This window comes from Chelon labrosus, assembly GCF_963514085.1.
Source record: "Chelon labrosus genome assembly, chromosome: 4".
Classification (NCBI taxonomy): Eukaryota; Metazoa; Chordata; class Actinopteri; order Mugiliformes; family Mugilidae; genus Chelon; species Chelon labrosus.
The window spans coordinates 31,282,369-31,305,858 of record NC_140340.1 but is presented as its reverse complement, the minus strand read 5'-3'; the positions used below and the strand labels follow the sequence as shown (position 1 = coordinate 31,305,858).

General features: G+C 40.8%; 1 protein-coding gene across 2 annotated transcripts; it reads right to left on the bottom strand.

Annotated features, from left to right (window-relative positions):
• Positions 1 to 780: 780 nt before the first annotated feature.
• Positions 781 to 19,767, bottom strand: etnk2 (ethanolamine kinase 2). 2 transcript variants are annotated; one of them, XM_084542518.1, is made up of 9 exons: positions 18,873 to 19,767; positions 13,031 to 13,168; positions 12,820 to 12,941; positions 12,097 to 12,237; positions 10,229 to 10,371; positions 8,116 to 8,199; positions 7,860 to 8,020; positions 7,689 to 7,762; positions 781 to 5,613 (listed from the first exon to the last, which is right to left on the bottom strand). In XM_084542518.1, exons 1-9 carry the CDS (start codon positions 19,017 to 19,019, stop codon positions 5,541 to 5,543), a joined length of 1,083 nt encoding a protein of 360 aa, XP_084398644.1. In that variant the 5' UTR covers positions 19,020 to 19,767; the 3' UTR covers positions 781 to 5,540. The 2 variants fall into 2 exon arrangements, with proteins under 2 accessions (XP_084398644.1, XP_084398643.1); XM_084542517.1 differs by having other exon boundaries at positions 781 to 7,762.
• Positions 19,768 to 23,490: the final 3,723 nt, after the last annotated feature.

Below are 23,490 nucleotides of genomic sequence, written 5' to 3'. Positions count from 1 at the left end.
TGCTGTAATGTCAGCTACAGCCCCGTTTACATTTTGTCTAATGTACACTATAAATACTAACATGGTATTTAATCATATACAACTAGTGGCCCGAGCTCAGTTTTTATCAACTTGTCGCCTACACTTCGTCGTATACGTATGCAGAGACTTGGAATAGAACAATTTGGAATCATTGTTTTTAAGTTCAGTCCCCTTAGGAACAGAAAGTTATTGGATAAATAGCTTTTGGGCAGATCAGGTCACATCTTTGTTTCATTAATTACTACTACTTCGACATATAGTACAACTAACACTCATTTTTTTTAAAGTTTAAGTTGATTCATTGTCCACTACTTGACACAAATTGCACCCTTCTTAGACCAACTATTAACTTCAGATTTAATCATACTCAGTTTAGATTCATTCCATTTTCTCCTCAAAGCTTTAAGTAGTACTTAAACTGAACAAATTAGCTCTAATTCACCATGTTACAATTACTTTTCCTGAAGCAATGAGTTTGCGTACTTTACGTAAAGTCAGTTTATTAGATTTTACAGTGAATGTGCCATTAAATATATGTCAAACGACCTATGAGCATTTCCTGTTTGTGATAAAGTTCACTGGGTTTCTTTTGTTGCGTTTAGATTTCTGTGTAGATTTGTGACATTCATTAGATTTCTTTGCTTCTTGTGTTGGTTTGGTTGTGCAGAAGGACCATATTATGTAACCTTTAAGAAAAAATAAAGTGTCAAAATGTGACTTTACAGGACACTTCAGGGATCGCTTTCTTTATTAATATTAATGTGGTCAGTATTGTAGGTTATTAACCTCCAGTGCTGTTCTGATTCTGTGGTGGCAGTTTTTATTAGCTTCTATGAAATAAAACAAGGTGACGGTGAGTGTGGGAAGGAAAAGATTAGCCCTATGCCTTCAGTAATAATATTAGCAGTCGTGTGTGCCCGTGTGTTGTGGCAGGATGTCCCACAGCAGAAGTTTTCTCCTTCCTTCCTCCCGCCAGGGTCAAAACACAGGGTCAGCTGGCAGACAGAAACAAACACAAGAGGAAGCTGGAGTGTCAACACAAGTCACACGTGGGTCATTTCCTCGACTCCTAGCATGGTTGAGAGCAGAGAAACCAGAGGCCATGCAGCATTTCAGACATTTTAATGGAAATATTTATTGACAACTGTTAAATAATTCTTCTTGCCACTCCTACAGAGGTGTGAAGGATCACTGTACAGTAAGCTTTTCACAGTATTTCTTACAGTATTTACATCCTCTATCTCCGCCAGGCGTACACACACTGAGGCACCACCTCTTTTAGCAGTGGATGAGTACATTTACAAAGTCACATCTGCAAGCCAAACGCTGCGTCCCTTTACACAGCGCTCTAGGTTTCAAGTCAAAGCTTTTACAAAAAGTAAATATCGGCATACAAAGGAAAAAAATAATCAGTTTTTCTGTACAGTGTATCGTAAAGTTACGTTAGTACATTCACACACAAAAACTGTAAATCTCAAATGAACTGTAATGCACACTGAATCTAGCCATTTTGGTATGATTAGAAAACAACAACAGAAAAGGTGGGAAATGCAGCGTTAGATTCATTCATTCAATAAATAAACAGCTTTAGAACACTCTAAAAGGCCTAACATAGTGAAGGTTAAATGTTTTAATGGCCAGCAGGAGTGAACAGCCGCCACAAAAACACAAAAAAATAAAAGGTGGATCAGTCTTTAAACAGGAAACACTTTCAAGAACTTCAGTGAACGCTCACAGGAATTTCCTGATTGGCTTTTTGACACCTTACCCATGGTATGATCTACTGATTAGACTATTTTTGTTTCGTTTCTGTTTTGTTTTTTTTTCCATCTGGTGATGCAAAAAAAATAAATAAATAAAAAAATCATTGTCAGTGCAGTCAGTGCAATAGTACAAAACCTTAAGGTAACATTTGAACAAATTAAAGAAACCATCATAGGTCTCATTTTATCACTCAGGGGTTAATTCACAGCTCGTTTACATAAATATTTTAATTAATAAGAGTTTCTAGGTAAGTGGGGGGAAACTCTAACCTAACCCTAGGAAACTGTAGTTAGACAAAACTAGTTTTGTCAAAATAATAGCTTAGATTATGTTTGTGTCCATAGTGCATTGGAAGAGGAACACTTGATATGATGTGATATCAGTGCTGGGTATAGTTACAGATATATTTTAAAAACTTAATATCTAACATCAGGCTGAAAAGATATTTTAAAGACTTTGTTGAATGATAAAAAGTTCTGGGCTTCTCTTTTGGTTTATACTGAAGTGGGACACATCTGATCGTGTGCTTTTGTGCTTTTATATAACATTTGGTTTCTTTCACAGAAACTGCACTGACAGAAATATTTCAGTGGTTTGAGGATATCATGTGCGAAGCATGCAGATGCCTTTAGAATACAAACGATGTCAGTCACATGAAGACACTATGACACCAGACTAACCAGAGTGTCAAACAACACAGTGGGTAAGGTGACCAGAAGGCCAAACAGCTGTGAAATGAGTGCAACGTTTTTAGGACAACCTCAGCTGTGTGGAATGTGTTTTTTAGGTCACCGACTCTACATTGAGCTCTAGCCCTTAGCATCTGTTTATGCTACGGTATCGGATATCATTTAGAGATAATGAAACTTCACAAACTCCTTCTTCTTCAGAAAACTCTGCCAACAGATGGGTTCCACTTTGGATCAGGGCCCTCTGCTAAGTGAATAGAGAAATTTATTTAGTGCTCAAGGGGTGCAAGTGCCCTTTTTATCCAGGCTGAATTCCCACCAGGGCATTAGGATTGTGCATCCAAGCAGCAAGTTGACTAATTTGGCCTTTGTCTGCAAATCTACTAAACAGATTACTCTATTAGTGCCCTAAAAATGAGGGCCGCTTGATTGTTCACAAATCCATTGATGTGTGATGTGATTCAAGCTTTTTTTTAAGACAATGCCGCTGGCAGCTTTTTTGCTCCCAAATATGTGCCATTAAATAAATAACTCTAAAACCCATTTAGCGTCACACTGCCCTCAATTGAGTTCTGATTCACATTGAGAAGGATCTAACGGTTCCTGCTCGACAGAGCACTTACACTTTTCAGAAATAAATACAATTCTTCTAGAGACATCTCTCAGGTCAACTCTCCTTACTGAAAGTCATTAACATCACTGTCTGTGCTGCAGCTCTGAGGCACCGCTCACCTGGTGAATTATTAAGCCTGTTGGTTACACAACACCAGCAGTGGAGGATAAAGGTCAGAGCTCAGTGTCTCCCCCTTCTGGGCCTATGAGGAGTTCAATTCTTTTGAGCGTGTGGGATGAAACAGAAGACTTTTGATAGATTACATATAAAATTTGCTGGAGGCAAATAGAATAAAAGAAAACAAAGTTGCCAATTTGAGATTATAAAGGCTCCTATTACTATCGTCTACTATCATTGAGCTTTATGCATTAAGTAGAAAGGAGGCAGTCAAAGCAATATTGTTAGGGATGATCCTGCAACGGGCATTTTTTTTTTTTTAACAGGAAATAAGTACATGTAAATCATGTTCTTACGGTTTATCAGTTCTACAAGTTTCCAAGCAGCTCTTTTGATTTGTCACATGAGGAAATGCACAGGTGTATTATTGATGGCCCAGTTCCATTAAGTGTCCCAGCAGCCTTTATTAACCTGTACTTTCTTTACTGTGACAAGTCAAAAAGTCTAAGTTAATGACCAAGGACCATGACATCCAGTCAAGATGTATGATGCACTACCACATCTGTAGTGTATTAACATGTTTTCAGAGAGAATGAAATTCTAGAGGCACGGCTGCATGTAAATTACTACATAAAACATGAATTTGCCTCTTTCTGCGTGACAGCTAGAGGTGTCTGCATAAGCTGACAATGTTTCACTTTGTGAGAGAAATTCACATGAAAAGTAGCATCAGTGAACAGAGAATTATGCCTTATGAATTATGCTTTTAAACATTTAGACTTTATGCAAATTGAGTTGAAATAGAAGCTCTGGATAAAGACCCAGAACTCATCTTTTTTCCATGAAAGTAAGAGGTGATCGCATGAAAGTCACACAGCCCCACATATCCCATTCCTACCTCCGTTTAAAAGCTTATGTAATGTCTGATTATGCAACACAATTTGGCTCCAAATCTGGAATGTGAATGGATTACAGCGTGGAGGTGAGTGGTGGCTGGGATAGCCAGATGGTTTGTGATACAGGTGCTACGGCCTAAACCTAATCAGCTGAAGGGAGATAGATCATAGATGGAAAAAGTAAGGAGGGAGCTGACACATGAGGGCGTAAAAGTGGGGAGGAGCAGTTGGCACAGAAAGGTGACAAGAGGTCAGGATTTTTCCAAAAGGTCTGGAAAGTTTAAATGGAAACCTTGACGAAGCGATCCAGTGTAACCATAAAAGTCAAGAAGGTGGAAAACCAGCGCAAGGACAGAAATGCACACAGAGATTAGTGTCACATTTACACTCCTCTTTTTAACCATTTACTCCCACCCCTCCCTTGGTACCACTTTCTAACTGGGCAACACTTGCTGAAGCGCTCCAAACTGAAGAGTTGTTAACCTGAGATGTGTAATAATCCACAGTGTCTTCACACATATAAATAAATGCACCTTTAGCTACTCTCTGTCACTGATTGCTACAACACAATAAGTGATTCAACCTAAAGCCAGTCCATTAAAAGCTTTTCCATTTGCTGTTTTTCACACTCGATCCTTCCTTCCAGGGGGAAACCCACTAACACACAGAAAAGTAGGTTTTACATTTCTAGCAGCGGCAGAAGCAGCAGTTAACTATCCGAGGTACTGACAGAAGGTCAACCTGCATCAACGGAAGAGCCGGAGGAAAGTGATGTGTATTTGATGTCTGGGAAGTTCAGTGCAAAAGAGGCTGCAGACCTTAGCACCAAAGACGGAGAGAATAGAGAGGAAACATAGACCTGAATGTATTAAAATATCTGCAGACAGAAGGCGGAACGGTGTTGCTCCATTCGCCAAACACATAATGTGAGGAATGCCAGGCAAAATGCCTGAAGGAGGCCATGGGCTCGTCCCATAGATATAGTGCACACAACAAATTAGACAAACTATCAGTCATTGTCAGTGTCAAACTGTCCTTAGCAGCCTCGTCCCTCTAGTGACCTTCATTACCAGCGTTCTGGAACATTTTGGTGCCAGTGTGACAGATAATAAAGCAGGTTTTAAGCCAGAGACCTCTACCCTACACACACTGCTGTTCTCATTACGCCTGGTTCAGCTGCCCAAAGAGGAAAAGCAAGACATTTGGGGTTCATCAAGGTAAATCACACACACGCACATTCACACAGATGGAAGATTTGTAATTCTTGAGCTGGAGTCACAACAGACGTGGAGCTAAGTTTGGAGGAATGAAAGAGTAACTGCGCTTCTTGCAGAAAAAGGATGGCAGGTAGACCAAGCTGTGGTCCATCTAACAGAAGAGAGTCCCCACCCTACAGGACGTCTGCGACACCCTGCATCCTGTCTTCTCTCTGCATGGCTCTCACTCTGGGATCTGCAGGGCCATCACTGCGGGTTTGGTCTTAAAGTACTGGTTGAAACGTAGCACAGCATACCTGCAAGAAAAAAGTGCATGAAAGTGGTGACGGTGGAGAAAGGAAGTAGGGAAATACAAACTGTAATGATGTTATGTACTGTATATAGTTAAACGTATTTGTGGAAACGTCCTAACTTCAAGGATCTGGTTCAGTGATTCCTATGACTGTACATTTTTTCCAACAAGCCCACACAGAGATGGAGCACAATTAAGTCCCTGTTCAAGTGACTGTTCTCCACTGACTTTTTAAGCGGAAGTGTGTTCTCGTCACCTCTGTCTCCTAGAAAAACTGAAAAATACCTAAAAGCTGCTGAGTGGTGGGATGCACTACCAAAGAGTTTAGAACCAAGTTTTTTTAAGCTACCAATCCCAAACTCTGAGCCTTCATTAATATAGTGAATTCATGACATAACATTGGAGGCGTCAGCAGGAAGAATGGGAAATGTCTGGCACACGCATATCAAAATAGTATATTTCTGTATGTCAAGCTAAAGCATTTTGATGATGAGTATTGTCTTATAGTGGATTATCTATAAATTGGAAAGCTATGCAGCTGTTATTGTCTGAACTCACTGTAGCTACAGGTAGCCTGACACAGCCACACTCATATCAGAATATGAGTTTAGCAACACCCATTAGGATTTCATTACAGGCCACGTTTCAACTGATACATTAAAAAAAAAAAAAACTCTGGACGCAATCGGATAGTCCTCCAACCAATCATAGTCTTTTTATTGTAAACAAATTTATCTCCATGGCACTCGGATGACATGTGTGACTACATCACTGTTCCTCTTCAGTCCATCACCATATAAAGTCCACCCAAATGGTTTCATTGGCCCGGCAGATCTTTGCCAGAGCATAAACAGTTCTTAACAGAGCGGTTCCAGACCAACTTTCCACCACAAAATAGTTTCAGCTCCACGTGTTTTGTTTCAACCCTTGGTTAAGTATTGGGGTGCAGGCTGTTTTTCCCTTCCAGTAGAAGTAGATGTGGATTTTAGAGTACGACACATCCTTATAGTGTGTTTTTTGTCTTCTAACTTGTAATGTATTTTAAGTGTAATAATGCTGTGCCATCAAACATTTGGGGAGACATGCTGTTAAGTATGTATTGGACTCACTATTAGTAAAGCTTGATAACTTTCCTTTCACTTGTCTAACTATATGCTTAACAAGTTAGCTAGTAAGCACTGATGCTACTAAACATTACATTGTGTCACGTAATTACAACATTTGCTGTGTCATCAGCAGCTCTTGCTAGCTTGTCAACTTGTACCATTAGAAAAGGTAAAAACTGATCGCATTTAAAACAGTTCTCCGTTTGATAATGACGTAACAGAAAGAGAACAAGCTTCTTAATCGGCCTGACATTCCTTTATTCTTTCACATCTACTTAATTTGGTAGCTGAACTGTGATTTGAACACTGTGTCAGTGATAAGCACTAAACATGCTACCAGGAGCAGATTAGCTTTATAGCGACTGTAGTAACTTGCCTAACCCCTTTTGTCATGTGACCCTCACTTTGTAAACAGAAGTGGTTGGTTGAGTCTCCCCCGCTATGAACTAGGAAGTTTTAGTTCTATTTTTGTAATTACAACTTTGACCAAATATGTCAGTCCATGTCAAAATAAACTGCAATAAGTTACTGTATATACTGACTTCTTAGAAAAAAAAAAAGATTTTATATTCCATTTTTGGGGGACGTTAGATCTGCCACTTCTCTCAGCAAGGGGTGCAGAAAGAAACTAGACCTAAGGGGTGCTTAGGTCTAGTTTCTTTCTGTGAAACACTAGGGGAGGCAAACCCAGCATCTCTATGTGTTGCAGGTGTGAGGTCAGGGAGTGTTAAGTAGTATGGAAGCTCACAAAAGAAAATGAGAGACATGTTGGCTTTTGGGTTATTGGTTTCAGTCTTTCATAATACTCTGTTTAACCCATGCTGACAGATCCTTTTCATACACACCCTTTGACCCATTACTTACGTAACATCCTACACAAGAGGAGTGGGGGTATGGGGTCACCACACACAGCGCTAACTCTTTCTCTCTCACACACAGGCACACACACACACACACACACACACGAACGTACCCGAGGAAGTCAAAGTCGATGGAGGAGTATTTGGCCTGGATGAGTGCCCAGAAGCCCCAAAAGAAGTGAGAAGCCTTGAGGGACACAAATTAGATATCCGATGAGGTCAAGTAACTTGAGTCACAGTGTGTAAGAGATAGAACAAACAGCGTGTTTTTTTTTTCTCCTCACCAGTGCAAACTTGTTGACCTGTACATAAAGCGTCTCCAGCTCCTGTGGGCTGACCTCCTCTGTTTTCTTGGTGAAGAGTTTGTATGCCTGCAGGTACACTTTGAGCCAGTCCATCTGCATCTCCCGGCTGGGGTATAGTCCATAGTCCAGCTCAGCCATGCCTGATTACACATAATAATAAGCATTGATATAACAGGCAATATGCACTGATATAACATTAACTCTCACATGCAAATCACTTTGCGGTTTGACAAACCTGCAAACTCATTAAAGTGGTTGCCGATGTCGAAGGCCTGGTAGTTATAGCTGGAGTATTCATAGTCAATGAAACGAACGTGACCTGCAAGACAAAAAGACGACACATCACATATATAACAGAACTGTGTGCAATACCCCCCTGGAAGATAACATTTGGTTGTGATGATTGAAGTCTGTTACTGATTCAAGTCTAGTAAGCAGAACATTGAAAGTTAGGCTGCAATTTCTGAAGAAGTCAGCTGACCGAGTTCAAGTTAGGGGCACCACAGTGCAGACACACTCAAAAAGCATCATAGAGGTTCTCTGGAAAATAAAGAAAAATACACTGTTCGGCCAAAAAAAAAGTCACCACCTGGACTTAACGAAGCAAATGGGAACGAGCCTCCTATTGGATAATTACTGCATGGGTGATTATCTTTCAGCTGGCAACAAGTTATTTAACCCCAACTGATGTAATGAGTAGCTTCTCATTTCTTAAACAACCATGTCTAAAGACACATCCTGTGGTCGTGGAAAAGATGTTAGTCTGTTTGAGAAGGGTCAAATCATTGGCATGCATCAAGCAGAGAAAACATCTAACTACTAAAACTGGGTTAAGAACTGTCCAACGCATTATTAAAAACTGGAAGGATAGTGGAGAACCATCGTCTTCCAGGAAGAAATGTGGTAGGAAAAAAATCCTGATTGATCGTGATCGGCGATCACTTTAACGTTTGGTGAAATCAAACGGAAGAAAAAAAACAGTAGAACTCAGGGCTATGTTTAATAGTGAAAGTAAGAACATTTCCACACGTACAATGTGAAGGGAACTCAAGGGATTGGGACTGAACAGCTGTGTAGCCTTAAGGAAACCACTAATCAGTGAGGCTAACTGGAAAAAAGGCTTCAGTTTACTAGGGAGCAAGAAGGTCATGTGGTCTGATGAGTCCAGATTTACCCTGTTCCAGAGTGATGGGGGCATCAGGGTTAGAAGAGAGGCAGATGAAGTGATGCATCCATCATGCCTAGTGCCTACTGTACAAGCCTGTGGGGGCAGTGCTATGATCTGGGGTTGCTGCAGTTGCTCAGGTCTAGGTTCAGCAACATTATGTGTCCAAAGAATGAGGTCAGCTGACTACCTGAATATACTGAATGACCAGGTTATTCCATCAATGGATTTTTTCTTCCCTGATGACAATGCCAGGATTCATGGGGCTCAGATTGTGAAAGAGTGGTTCAGGGAGCATGAGACATCATTTTCACTCATGGATTGGCCACCACAGAGTCCAGACCTTAACCCCATTGAGAATTTTTGGGATGTACTGGAGAAGGCTTTGCACAGTGGTCAGACTCTCCCATCATCAATACAAGATATAGGTGTTGGTGAAAAATGAATGCAACACTGGATAGAAACACATCTTGTGACATTGCAGAAGCTTATTATTGTCTGTTTTAAGCATGCCTGCCTTGTGGTTAGGTTGAATTTCGCATATTAGTTGATCAGAGCTGACAGACGTGTTGTTGTCCAGTTCAAGGGAAGTAATATGGGATACTCTCCAAGGGTCTGACATACAAGTTTAGTACCAACATGCCAATGAAAAAGCTTGCTAGCACTATGCTAGCTCTGCTAAACCAGCAGTCAAGTAACACTCATCATGCATGTGATAATAATCCTTTAAGAGTCTCTTAATACAAGATTGCTGTGTAAGCTCTTTAACTCTTTACTTTGTCGAAGTAGGGATTGTCTTTTGATGGTTAACTTGAAATGGCAGGAAGTTGAGGGATCATGTGACTTTCAAACACGGATTATACATGTACATTTCCAAGTCACTATTTCCAGCATTCTGTTTGTAGTTGAAATATTGGCTTTTGTCGGCCTTCAGTTGACATGTCCAATGTGAACATTTGCTGTTTCCTTAGTTTTGGGTTGCTTTATAAAACCGTTGTCAGAATAATTGTTGATGAAAATAATTAGTAGTTGCAGCCTTAGTCTAACAATCTGCATTTTTAGAGATTTGTTTCTGCACCTGTCAATCATTTATTGAATGAAAGCAGTGTCAGGAGTGAAGTCTGAGTAAGGATCATTCTGGTTGGGGAAGGGGGCAGCAATCAAAAGGGGAGAGGGCACCTACCCTCTTTGCTGTTGTAGATGATGTTCTTGCAAAGCAGGTCATTGTGGCAGAGCACCACAGGTGAGGCCAGCGTGGACAGATGCTCCTTCATCCACACCATCTCTTGCTCCAGAACTGCTTTGCTGGGAACCTCCTGCTGGATTCTGGACGGGAAAAGAGATGCAAAAAAAGATCAGCTCTCTCTCACACCTCTCTTGGACTGTTGTGAAAACGATACTGAGTGTCTGCAAACGCAACATGCGCCCACATTTACAGTAAGAGAAAGTGACAGAAACAGTTTCACTAACCGTTATTGACCAAAATAAACTACTTTTGCATGTTTTGGTATCACTGTAGCATGGATACATATGTTAAGTAAAAACAACCTAGATCAACATGCTCAGGCAACACACAGGCTCAGTGGGGCCCTGGCCAGATGGCTCCTGGGAACAGCAACAGAGAAACCTGTCCTCAGTGGACTCTCATGGTGTTGCAGTGTTTCAGTGTCACCATGGATATAATACTATGCCTCCTTATGAAATGTGTTACTGGATTCAGTTTTAAGCATTGATTTCATATTCTGCAACTATACAAATGTGTATACACATGACACGGGCGTGCTGAACATTCATCCAAGGAGTGTTCAGCCTGGGGCAGGTGATGCCCTGTCACCCAATCAGATCAACAGCAGACGCTGCTTGAAAGTAGTCAGAAAGTGGTGTTATTGGCTAATGGAAAAAGAGTTAAGCCACTGGGTTAGTGTCTCAGCCAACCAAGTCCTGAGTGCTGAGTAGAGACCCTTGTGCTAACAGTAATGGGCTTATGGGGCTTAAGCCGCAGTCAGCCTGATAGCAGGAGATGAGAGAAAACAGGGCGAAAGGCTGCATCAAACACACACATACAAGACACACCCTCCCCTTGGGGATGTCTATCTGGTTTGGTGCCTCTCCCACACTGTCTCAACAAAAGTGTGGATCAATAGAGGAAATTTTCTCATCACCACATCACACAGTTTTCTTTAAACATACCCGGTCACATGGGTTTCTCAAACTGCAGTGAAACAAGTATCTGCTCTCCAGGATGAGAACGCCGTAGCCATCTGTGTTACCATGGAAGACAGTAAAGTGACCTGATACACAGAGCTAAGCAAACATCTGTTGGCCCGCTGCATGCCTCAGACTCCCTAATCCAGGCAGCTATTATTGTTACTGTTATATAAGCCACATGCTGGACATAATCTAATATCCATCAGGACAAAGATATCAGCTGTGACGGGGCAGCTGGCCAGGTTATGAAGGGGCTACTTTTGACAGATCCCACCACCCAACTACCTTCAGCATGAACACATCTGGACAGTTATCCTTCCTCTTTCTCAGAGATGAATATGCAGTTCCAATAAATATGCTTACTGTAGGTGTGTGTCAGTCCAGTAGTCAAAAGCTACTTCCAGAAATTTGGGGTGCTGTACAAAATCATTTTTAGAGGTCTGATCTATTTATCACTTCAGCTAGTTTGGCCTTGTCCAAGTTCATTATTTCCATAATTAACTGTACCAGAATCATCAGGGTTATGTTATGCAACTCCAGGAAAGAGTCATACCTTATGTTTGCTCATATCTACCTAACAGGTGCTTTATTTCATTCTCAGCACAAGCACTTCTGAGACTTTTTATGCACACAACTACATGCCTTGTATTTTAAGATGCAATTCATCTTCTTCTCCACCGAGCTCTCTCAGGTGATGTCAGTCTCAAGGTAAATGGCCTCTGTCCTATGCTACAGGCAAATCAAGCTGCACTTCAAAGAACTATTTGCATCTTTAACGCAGCATGTGTAGAGGAGTCTGCAGGAGCCCCGCCAACAAGAAAAATCTGAGGAGCAAGGACTCACCTGACATTAGAGGCTTGCTCTGTGAACTCCGTGGCTACAAGGGAGAAGTACTTTCGCATCTTGATCCAGAGGTTGGGTTTGGGGATGCAGCCGTTGTGTGCGTGGATGGCATGGATACGAGCCATTTCCCTAGCAATCATCCTGTGAAGGGAAAGAAAAAAACATGGTTATCATCATGACTAAAGTGAAATGGCTACATCATTATCTTTACTATGCGAGTCTCCAATCTCCAAATAATCCTAAAGATCAAGTGACAGAGTTCTGGGCTACAGAGTGAAGATATCTACAAGGTTAAGGACAAATAATCTCTTGTACAGTTGAGTTCACACCAGCAAATACATCATGCAACACTGAATAGTAATTCCCACAAAGGAGTGCCAAACAATATAGCATGTACCATAGACACTGTGTTCCAGATAAAGTATTAGACTGTTTTGGCCATGAGCAACTTCTGTCACTTTATTTTTTTATTGTGGTATGTATACTCCACTTACCATTTGCATGTGACTAAAATGGGTTTACTTCATTTGCATATTTCCTATATGACAACGAGGCATTTCTGCATTGTAAAATATGTGTGCCTAACCATTTGTGTGGGAATTAGGAACTACAGAGGCTCTTGACCATAACAGCACAATGTTAATGGGCACACTGCTGTAATTTTACCCCACTAAGCTAGGTCTGTAATAATCCTGAGCTGTCTCGACGCTATCATGTCCTAACCTGAGTAGAGAAGGATCTCTGACATCCTGCGTCCCAAGAGCATCCCCCTGCATGAACTCATAGCAGATGCCGTTTTGAAAGGTGCAGTAGAGGTGGGGAGCACAACCGTTGGCGTGCAGCACCTAGAGGAGACATGAAAACATAAGAAACAGATGGGACAAACAATCGTGAAGCACCTAATATGCCAAATTCAGAAAAATACTAACACTACCTGAAAGCTTTTGAGCTCATTGTCTCTGTCCACAATCAGCTCTGTCTTGTTTCCGTACACTCGGACCAGGACCACGTCCTCTGGACTGTCGTCCACGTAGCAGCCCACTAGCTTGTTGGTGGTTCCATCAGTGAAGAGCTGGAAGAGGAGGAAAATAAATCATATAACCCCTCTGAGAAAACATCAAACTCTATGGCACCATGGTGGTTCCAGTGTTTTGTTTTGTCATTTCACAAAGCTATCAGTTCACCTTGAGTCAGCATCAACATTGCAGACGCCATGCAACTTTGACCTACATGGGATAAATGTGTGATTCATATCCATATCACATCAGCCTTCAGCCAATAGATCGTCAGCTCAGTGCTGAGCAATTTTAAATTACTTTTTTTTAATGCATTTCAAAGTATGCAACTTATTTCACACATTCAGTCATTGATTAATGTACTGAATAGTTTGGAACAACCTGGATATGCCAAAGCATTTTTTTTTTGCGTATTTGCAGTTATATCAAACTAGTTGTATCACTAATTGCATGACATTTTTCTACACCTCTGAGTAACTCCTGTGTGTCTGTAACACCCTGCACTGATGGACAGTCGTGTCCATCAACACTTCACTCTAAAAATATGCAAATTAACACTAAACAAACAGCAGGCATGCGTATAGGTAAAATCTGAATGTTCTTAAGTACTGTGATGATCCATCAATTGCACATACTTGAAGTGCAGTAAAATACTTCATTCCATTTTGTGAGTAATATTCAATCACGAAAGCTGAGAGTTTGATCACTTTCTCACGATTCACATCTTTAATCACGTATGATTAAAGAAGGTGTTAATATGTGGGTCATGCATGTAAAACAAACTGACACCAACACTCAAAATATTGGTAACCTTGTACTAAACAAGCTGAAACTGACAAAAGTAACTACCATCTACTATTATCTAATCTATATTTAATAGAACAGACTTATTGCTTTTTACGTTTAATGTAATACTGAAATTTAAAGAATACAACAAGTACAAAATATTTGGGAGCCATAACCTAGTACACATCTCAGTAGTCTGGCCTGTGATTCTGCCAGGTTTGATAGGGGCCTCCTTACAAATGCAAGTTTCAGTTCACTTACTTAGATAACTTGGACATGATGCCTTGCCTGGCATAGCCTGATGTTATGGGATGTGTTACAACCAATGCAAAAAAACAATACCTCTGCATGCAACTGGATGTCTATGTCACTGTTACGACACCATTACCACATAAAGCCCAACCAAACTATTCGATTAGATCTTTGCCGGTACATAATCAGTTCCCAATGGAGCAACTCCAGACCAACTTTCCCCCACAAAAATGTTGCAGGGGGGGTTCAGGCTGGCTTACAGGCTACATGAAGCCTAAACCATGTTAGAATTTAAATATTCCAATGAAGCAATTCATAATACATTTTGACAACATATTGGTATTAACTCCTAAAATTTGCACAGTACCTTTTTATGGATTGTAATATTGTGATTTCTCTGATTATGAATGGTATGTGTAATAAAGTGGAATGCCACAAGAAAAAAAAATATTGAACCCACTTAATTAAATTTATTGACTACTAGGTAGAGAGGCCTTTGTTTGCATCACCTCTATATTGTAGTCTTTGTATCATGTTTATATGGTGGATGTATGCAACTGCCAGATGTACAGTTTGTATGAATTCCTCTCCACCCCTCCTCTCTGTTTTTCTGTCTCTACCTGGTTTTAATTAACTGCAATATTATGACATCTTTATCTGGATTTTTTTTCTGTATCTAATAACAAAATCTGCTAAGAAGTTTGTTTTAATTGCTGCATCGGAATTGTGTTTAAGCGTACATTTATGTGTTACGTGCTTACTATGTTGCATCAAACCGAATACATTGCTGCTTCATGCATTACTAATTATAAACAAGTTGACTCCCAACAAGTTGACTCCAATGCTTCATCTAAAGTGAAGAGTTAGCAAAAAAGCCTCCTGTATCTGAGCTAGGATGAATGACAGCATCTTTCCAAAGGAAACCGGTGGGCCAGTCCGTCCCCCTGATGTGAACACAATAACAACATACACGCGGCCTGCATCTCCCTCAGCACAGACGCTCACTCACACATATCTGGCATTCCACACATGGCGAACCACAAAGATGGGCACGCAGGCATCCCTGTTATGACCATACATACACAGGCAAACACGCCTTTGCGACCACATGACTGATCCATTCCACCCACCGCACAATACGCCACTAAGACCGTCAATCAATGGATCGATAGACAGCGATAAGCTTGGATCTAGACAGAGGTAAACACCCCCCCCCCCCCCCCCGCAATCAGTCTATAGTCTACGCTCAACACGGGCTGGTCTGAATGTATGGCCTGACGCAGGCTTCCTTTGGCAGATATTAATCATTTTATCTTCAGCATGAGAACATTGTAAGAGGAGAAGGCTCTGTTGAGGTTGACACATTCTGGTGTTTTCAGGAACTGTGTGTGTGTGTGTGTGTGTGTGTGTGTGTGTGTGTAGGATGTTTGGAAATGGACAGTGTGTATTTACAGTAAAAGTCTTCCTGTCCAGGTGGCAGGGCAAATCAGGTGTTTCTGTCAACAGTGCTGCCCCGCTCCCTCCTTGCCACATTTAGAGCTTCAAACTCCCATCAGAACAATGGTGCAGCTGCTCTATAGCATCCTCTCCAACTCAACCAAACATTTCTTTGTAACTGTAGTTTTTCACCTTAATCGCACACTTTCCTACATTATCTGATCTGACCAGGCTGATGGCTGCATTGACGGCCGTGGAGATGTACCTCTGAGTTCTGTTTGTGCGGTGGTCACAGAGAAAAGCTCTGGGGAAACGAAGCAATCACTGTGATGTTCTCAGCTGCAGGTGTGTGTGAGTGAGCGGGGTATCAGATCCAGAGAGATTAGCCAGCAGGATGCAAACACACGGCTGCGGCAGCTGTGTTCAAATTGAGCCACGAGAGAGTGAAGGCAGTGAATGGTATTATCATGTCCACTGTCAGAGCCACTCCAAAAACTCTGACCTGGCTATGACACGTCAGTCATTTGATCCATGTACCAGGTATCAATTATGCATTTTCTCTATCCCTGCAAGGGACTGCTTAACAATACACGTGTGGTGAAAAGCATATTGCACAAACATTTTGCTTAAGTTGGTTCCACCGTGGTTGGAACTCACAATGTATACTTGGAATGCATATAATTATATACAGAATATAGTCCAGTAGTCCTAACGAATATAAATTCTTTAAAAACTTTTTAACTAATTTGATTTATTAGTGAATAATCATATCTCTAATAATCTTCATATCTGACATGGACTGTTGTCATTTAATCAAAAAATTCATGTTGTGAAAATAAAAAATTGAATCCTCAGGTATATACTCTATTATAAAAATATTTTATGTTTTTTCCCATTTCAAAGTAGAAACAAAAGACTGAGGGAGAGTAATACTAGTGATAGGGATGCATACCATATGCTATGATATATTGGCAATCGAAAAGTAAATGTTTTTACCCTCTTTACCCGGAAAATGAAGAGTATTATACTTCACATATAGCCATACAGAGCTACATTAGAGTGTTATGCTAAGAGGAGCTTACATATAGAAAATAAAGGCATTACAAACTATTTTACAGTACATCCGTGTAGTCTTTGTTCTAGAGATTGTGAAGGCTCTATAAATATTAGTGTTAAAAAGGTCAGAGACATAGAGTCCAATAATCAAAGTACATACACATCTGAACAGAGCATTGCAATCAGCCAATAGGCAAGCTGAATGTCCAGTCTTGTTACCAAGGTAACTAAAGTAAATAATTAACACTTCTTAGCAAGTTAATAGCTGATATGAATAACAAAAGTACTCTAAAACTACACAGAACATTTTCACTGGGGAATTTGTTTGCTTTGGGAACGGCTGGCATTTAGCAACGGGGTTCAGAACTTCAGTCCAATATTAAATTTCTGTCTGTGTATTCAGTTTTGAAAAGGAAATTCAAGTACATAAGTTCCACCAGGAACATTTCAGAATTGGACCAATTACTGTCAATCAGCTACAGTATGGTGGCAGGGTTAGCCTACAAACACTGCTACAGACCCTTGGATTTGCATGTTAATTAATTAAAATCACTTTTAATTCACACTACACATTTTAATTGGGCCTCCCATATGGACAAAAACCATGCGGAGCTCCTACATTCATTTATTAAGGAGTACCAGACACTGGACGCCCCCGCTTGAATGCAAATCAGTCAACTGGTGCATGGACCAAAAATGTTTCTAGCTACTACACTGTGAAACCAACTGCACATGCACATCATTTACTCCCATTAACTGTGTCCATGGGTTTCAATGTCCACAGACTTTACTGTAAATTGTAGTTAGTTGATGAAAATAAAACTAATTTTCGTAGGTACCGAGGGAAGTTTTACAAATAAGAAACATCCATGGACTAAATATTTATAATAGAAAAAGGAAAAAAGTTTCGCAGTTAACATAATGTGAACAGTATTAGGGATGCACCGAAAATTTTTTGGCTGAAAACCGTAAATGCACTTTCGGGCCATTTTCGGCCGAAAATTGCTGTGGTTGTTGTTGCTTGCACATGTTGTTTCGGCGATTAAAGTCCGAAAATGTTCGGCCGAAAGCCGGAAACTTATCGCCGAAACAACACGGGCGAAACAGGATGTTGTGATGATGCAAGCAACAACCGCAGCAATTTTCGGTGCATCCCTAAACAGTATTACAGCCTCTTTTTTAATTTTTTTATTTCTTACAGTGATTGCTAGGAAAAATGCTTTTTGGGCATGACCAGGAACAACACTGTGCTGCGATTTAAGAACATTTGGCCAGAAACGGTCTGACTGGTTTTAGAAGTTAAATTAGATTACTTATGAATATGTTGAACTTGCCTGAGAGGAATTTTGTTATTTGATTAGTTTTATACTTGAGAGTGCACAACTCAGAGTCTGTCATTATCTAAAGCATGCCAGGATTTAGCAACGTGTTTATTACATCAAGAATTATGGTTAATCCGACACAAATGTTTTCTCTGTAGTACCGCAAACATAAACTCTGCCCCCGAGCATGTCATTTAATTTCAAATAGATAACTAACTGTACTAAACTACATGGAAGTCCAAACTATCATCCTAGAAAGGACCCAGACCCCACCTCCACCGCTGCTGGTTTGATTATTATTAACATCCAATCACTCTGTCATAAGAACATGTGACGTGGAACTTGGCTGAATATCAAAAAAATAAAATAGACTGAGCAGCACAGCCAGCTGTAAAACAGTCAGTGTAAAGGTGTGTCTGCCTCCTTGAACTCACAATTAACTATCACCACGTTGCTCAATGTAATCGACCATCACGTCACCACCAGCTGGCCACTGACACTAAGATGACAGCATGACTAGCCTTTTAATTCTGGATTTGGCCCAATTTGTTTTTGTATATATAGCTACACAGATTACAACCCCACAGACCTTTGTAATAGTTCACTGCCTGGTATTAGTTTGCTACTATAATTCTCAGCTAGCTTAAATAACATTAACACATTATGTTACCGAGACTGCAAGAGAATATAAAAAATAATAATAATTGGACGTCTCCATTAATGAATAGAGAGACTTGCTAACAATACATAGTAAGGTAAAAGACATGTCACTAGCCAGCAGGGCATGTTTCCGTGGCCCTCCTCCTGGCTGGTAGTGCTTGGTGTCTATGCTTGGTGATGCTGCAGAGCTGTCAATCTTAGCCTAGCCTAGCATACTCTGTACAGCTAGCTTAGCGGCTAACGTTACCTTGGTCTTGATACTGCTCGTCTCCCACGCCGGTCTCAGCTCTTTAATGAGCTTCATCGCTCCTTCCGTCACGTTGTGTTCGTCCACGAAAATGGGAATCTTTCTAATTACCGGCGACCCGACGGGCACATGTATCTGCGTCTCCATTCTTAAAGAGGTTTATCTTAAACGTTAATCTCCGAGCCCTACACAGATATTTCCAGAAACTGTAGCGTACAACTGTCGCTTAGTTTGTAAGCAGCTAAATGTTACTGTGTTTTCTGTGAATGACTTAAGCTTCGTATTAGAGGTATATCTTGCTTGATGAGCTGTGCCAGTGACGCTAAAAGCAGTGAAGATGTACGGTGAAACTGCCGGGTATGGATGCTCGTCGCCGGTTTTCTTGGGAGCAGCCTACCAACCGAACCATTTCCTCAAACTTGGCTCCGCCCGCTCAGGATCATCCGATTGTACGACGGCGGAGACGGAGACGTAACACAGCCGAGCACGCCCATTATTTCCGAGTTTATCCGAGTGGAGCCGGGTCCAGCCGAATGACGGCACACAGTCTGGACTGAAAAAGCTCAGTCTGTCACAAATAAAAAAACAACTGAAGTAAAAACAAAACAAAAACATTCAAATCAGTTTATAAATCAAAATATATTCTAAACTTTCGACCCATCAAAATAGCCACTTTGGCAGATATAACATGTGAACACATGTGTGATATTTTATTTCTAAAATGGAAATCAAATAATATCATAATGTTCTTCCCACTTATGTTGCAGAAGTACCCATAAATGTGTGGCACTTGTAGGGTGCTTTGCTTTCACTCTTCTGTCCAGTTCATCCCGAACCAGCTTGATGGGGTTAAAGTCTGGAGACTGTGTTGGCCACTCCATGTTTTCACATGGACTTAAGTTTTGGGTCATTATCTTCCTGTCTGATGAACCCCTGACCAACGAGGCGCCTACCAGAGGGTACTGTGTGGTCGTTTAGGTTCAGGGTGTCGGTCACTCTGTTCAAGTGACCGACCCTGGATCCAGCAGAACAGCCCCAGACCATCACCCTTTCTCCTCCATGTTTGACAGTTGATGTCACACACACCTACTCGACGGCGTACAAAAATTCTGCGTGATGAACCAAAGAGTTCCAATTTTGATTCATCTGTCCATAACACCTTCTTCCAGTCTTCAGTAGTCCATTCGAGGTGTTTCATGGTCCAGTCAAGCCTCTTTTTCTTATTCTGACATCTTAGCAATGGCTTTCTAGCTGAAAGTTGACCTGTCAAACCTGCAACTCGAAGTCTTCTCTTTACATCTGAAACTGAGACTTGCTTACTACGACCACTTAAGCTGGACTTGAAGCTGTTGTCCTGTGAGCCACCTATCAAACTTGTCCTCTGCTTTTGTTGTGGCTTTCCCCCGGTTTCTGAGAGCTTTTTGATGGTGACGGAAACTGTACTCACTGACACCTTGACTTTCTTCACAATTTCTCCGTAGGAAAGACCTACATTTTTAAGTGTTACAATGGTATGTCTGTCATTTTTCCATTGTACCATTGCAGACTATTCATTTGACTTGAACTCTTGAATTTCAATAGAAAAGTGGAAGAATTCCAAAACTTTTGACTGGTAGTGTATGTACACACGAGACGGCCAATGACTCTTCTGTAACTGCTGCAATCAATAGCTGTGTAATGAATACAAAATGTTCTGTAATTATTGTGTAACTGTAATGACACAGTTGCTGGCTAATCTTGATCTGTACTCTGCACATAGCTGATGGTAAGACATAAGGTGATTGGACAGACATTAATGTTGGTCTGCTGTATGTGTGTTACTCAGATAGTGGGGACAAAAATCAGAACACAGTCACGTTGTGGGGACCTGCCTCTCTTGATGAATGTAAGTGAATGTAATGCCATGTGCCAGATTAAAATGGTACCTAAATTGTTATCTTGCACCTCTGTCACCTATTCTAGAAAGCAGCACAACATAAACACAAACATGGTGTAGAAACACCAACTCTGTCAGATTCAACGGTGCAGTAAGCTGAGTGATACTGTTAGACAGTTAAACGCATGAAGAGCACACAACCAGCAAGTCTCCTTTCTGGTAGTGCCACCTCTCGGCCAAATGAGGGCAGTAAAGAAATGAAAATGTGCTGCAAACATGGGTAAAGGTCTAAACTGCTCTTTCTACGCTGAACATGACAATAAACATCTGGAATCTTAAAGTTCTGTTTACAAAAAGGCATGCTTTTACTTTCCATCCTGTTTGTGAGTGATTTGATGCCCCCACATTGTTTACCAGGGACACTAAAACCACAGCCAACAATTCAACAGAGTCAAAATGATGCAACAAATACGGGCTTTTATTGCAACACTATGACCTTAAATTCCATTTATTTTTTTCAAAAGCTGTGGGAAGAGGAGGAGATGTGTGGCTGTGCCAAAATTAATCATCGTAATAAAACTATGCTCATTTGTCTGACAACTAAAACAACCAATAAAATCATCACTCACTTCTCTAAAAAAAGGTTTAAATAAATAAAAATACAGGGGGTGGCACCAACCAACTAAAATAGTGTGATTAAATAATATAATACTACATGTTTTGGAAAGTGTTTAGGGTACCCCTGACCTTCCTAAGTCTACGACCTCCAGTCACATGTTTGTAACCAAATGTGAGACACACAAAAACTCAGTGGCAAGGCTGACAGGAACATGAGTCTAAAGATCTTGGCCAACTTTGGCCAATGAGCAGCCCAGCTTGATCAGGTGAGCCCAGCCCATAATCTGGAGAACAGAGGAGGGAGGGGAAAGACAGAGAAACAGCACAGAGCACAGAACACAGACGCACGTACAACCAGGCGCTCCTGCACGTAAAGAGTAAAGACCCTTTAAAGGTAACCTACGGATCACCCACAATTCTAATGTTGGGATCCTTTAATTTCATTAGGTTATTTATGCATAAGTGTTTGGAGTAAAGAGTACATCAAATGCTCCATATGCCACAGCCCCACTCTGTGCAGATAAAAATTCTTTCTAAACATCCAGCTGCCTCCCAGTGCCGTGTCTCACAATGAAATAAACATCCACGGCCGTCTGTCCACATTAAACCTGCTCAGACTAGTTGCATATGTTGCTGGAGGCAACCACTGCACATCATGCAGGGGTTTGACTGATCTGTGTGTGCACGCTAAGCCAGAAGACATAAACAAATTGACAGGAAGTGTGGGGAATTTTCATTTGTATTGTTTACTGTTTGGGAGAAGAGAACAGTGATTGGACCTGGATGTATAGATCTGTAAATAACCGCTGAAGAGGCCAAATTCCTTATGTGTTCATGAGGTAAGATGTTCATTGGTGTTTGTGTCTGAGGCATGGATGAAAAGGTACATTAGTTTTACTTACACTGATCAGGCATAACATTATGACCACTGACAGGAGAAGTAAATAACACTGACCATCTTGTGGCAATCCAATGTTCCATTCTCTGATGAGTCACAGGGAAGGCACAAGGAATTAGGAAGGTGGTCATAATGGTATGCCTGATCACTGTATGATGCAATGAGTTATATCAGTGTTTGTTTTGCTTATAAAACTATTACTTCACTGTGTGTTTTTCTTAATCCTTGTCTTTGGTGTGATATTTAAACAAGAGGTAGGCCTATGTCTGCAATGCTGTGATCTACAGTATTAATAGGATTCAGTCTGAGAATGTTTAATGATGTCAGTCATCATGGATTTAAAGCCCTGATTTGTAAAGAGAGTCTTTGGCATGGCACTTTTGAGACACAAATGTATTACTCAAATTGAAAATGATTGTTGGTATTTTTACAGTAACTTTACACTAAATTTACGCTATTTTGTCTCTGATTAATGGGAACAGCAGTCAAAGTTGTTGACTTTTGATCATGACTTTGGATCAGGTGTTGCAAAAACATAGCTGCTAGTGTGATATAATTGGAGAGGCTTTAAGGGAATGTGTCAATGTGCGAGTGGTTTATGCCATTGATGCATGTGAGACAGGGCCACAGGGCAACAATTTGTTTTGGGGCCATTAGTTATTCCTTTACATGTCAGTTGTATCATTCTTCCAGGCACTAATAAAGTGACCAATACTCTAGATATGAAATAATTTTAATAAGGAGACAAAGACACATTCATTCATTCATTCATTCATTCATCTTCTGTAACAGCTTGTCCTGTGAAGGGTCACAGGGGGACTGGAGCCTATCCCAGCTGTCATCGGGTGAGAGGCAGGGTACACCCTGGACAGGTCTCCAGTCTATTGCAGGGCCAACACAGAGAGACAGACAACCATTCACACGCACATGCAGTTGAATGCAGCAGAGAGGGGGGTTTCATTATTCTGACTCTGAAATGACAGATGGCAGTAGTTATTTTGATTTGATAACAGCAAAATGTTCAGTTCACAGACAATGGTTGTGGTAAAATCTGATCTGGAAAGACCGGAAATTCTCCGGTTCCAGCGGAAGTAAAGATTGAGCTTGGTTTCTCTGTAATGTTGCAGTAAATTCCTTTTTTTCCTGCTTTCCAACTGTAGGCCAAACACACAATTTTCTAAAATTTTACCCAATTTTCTGACATTTCAGACATGGAACACTGAACT

Bases quoted from the DNA above. Each gene is read 5' to 3' on its own strand.
- etnk2 (XM_084542517.1), bottom strand. From the start codon at position 19,019: ATGGAGACGCAGATACATGTGCCCGTCGGGTCGCCGGTAATTAGAAAG. The intron at 12,942-13,030 runs GTAGTGTTAGTA...TGTCTCCTCTAG, and splicing joins ATGAGCTCAAAAGCTTTCAG to GTGCTGCACGCCAACGGTTG. The intron at 7,763-7,859 runs GTGAGGAGAAAA...GTGTCCCTCAAG, and splicing joins AGGTCAACAAGTTTGCACTG to GCTTCTCACTTCTTTTGGGG.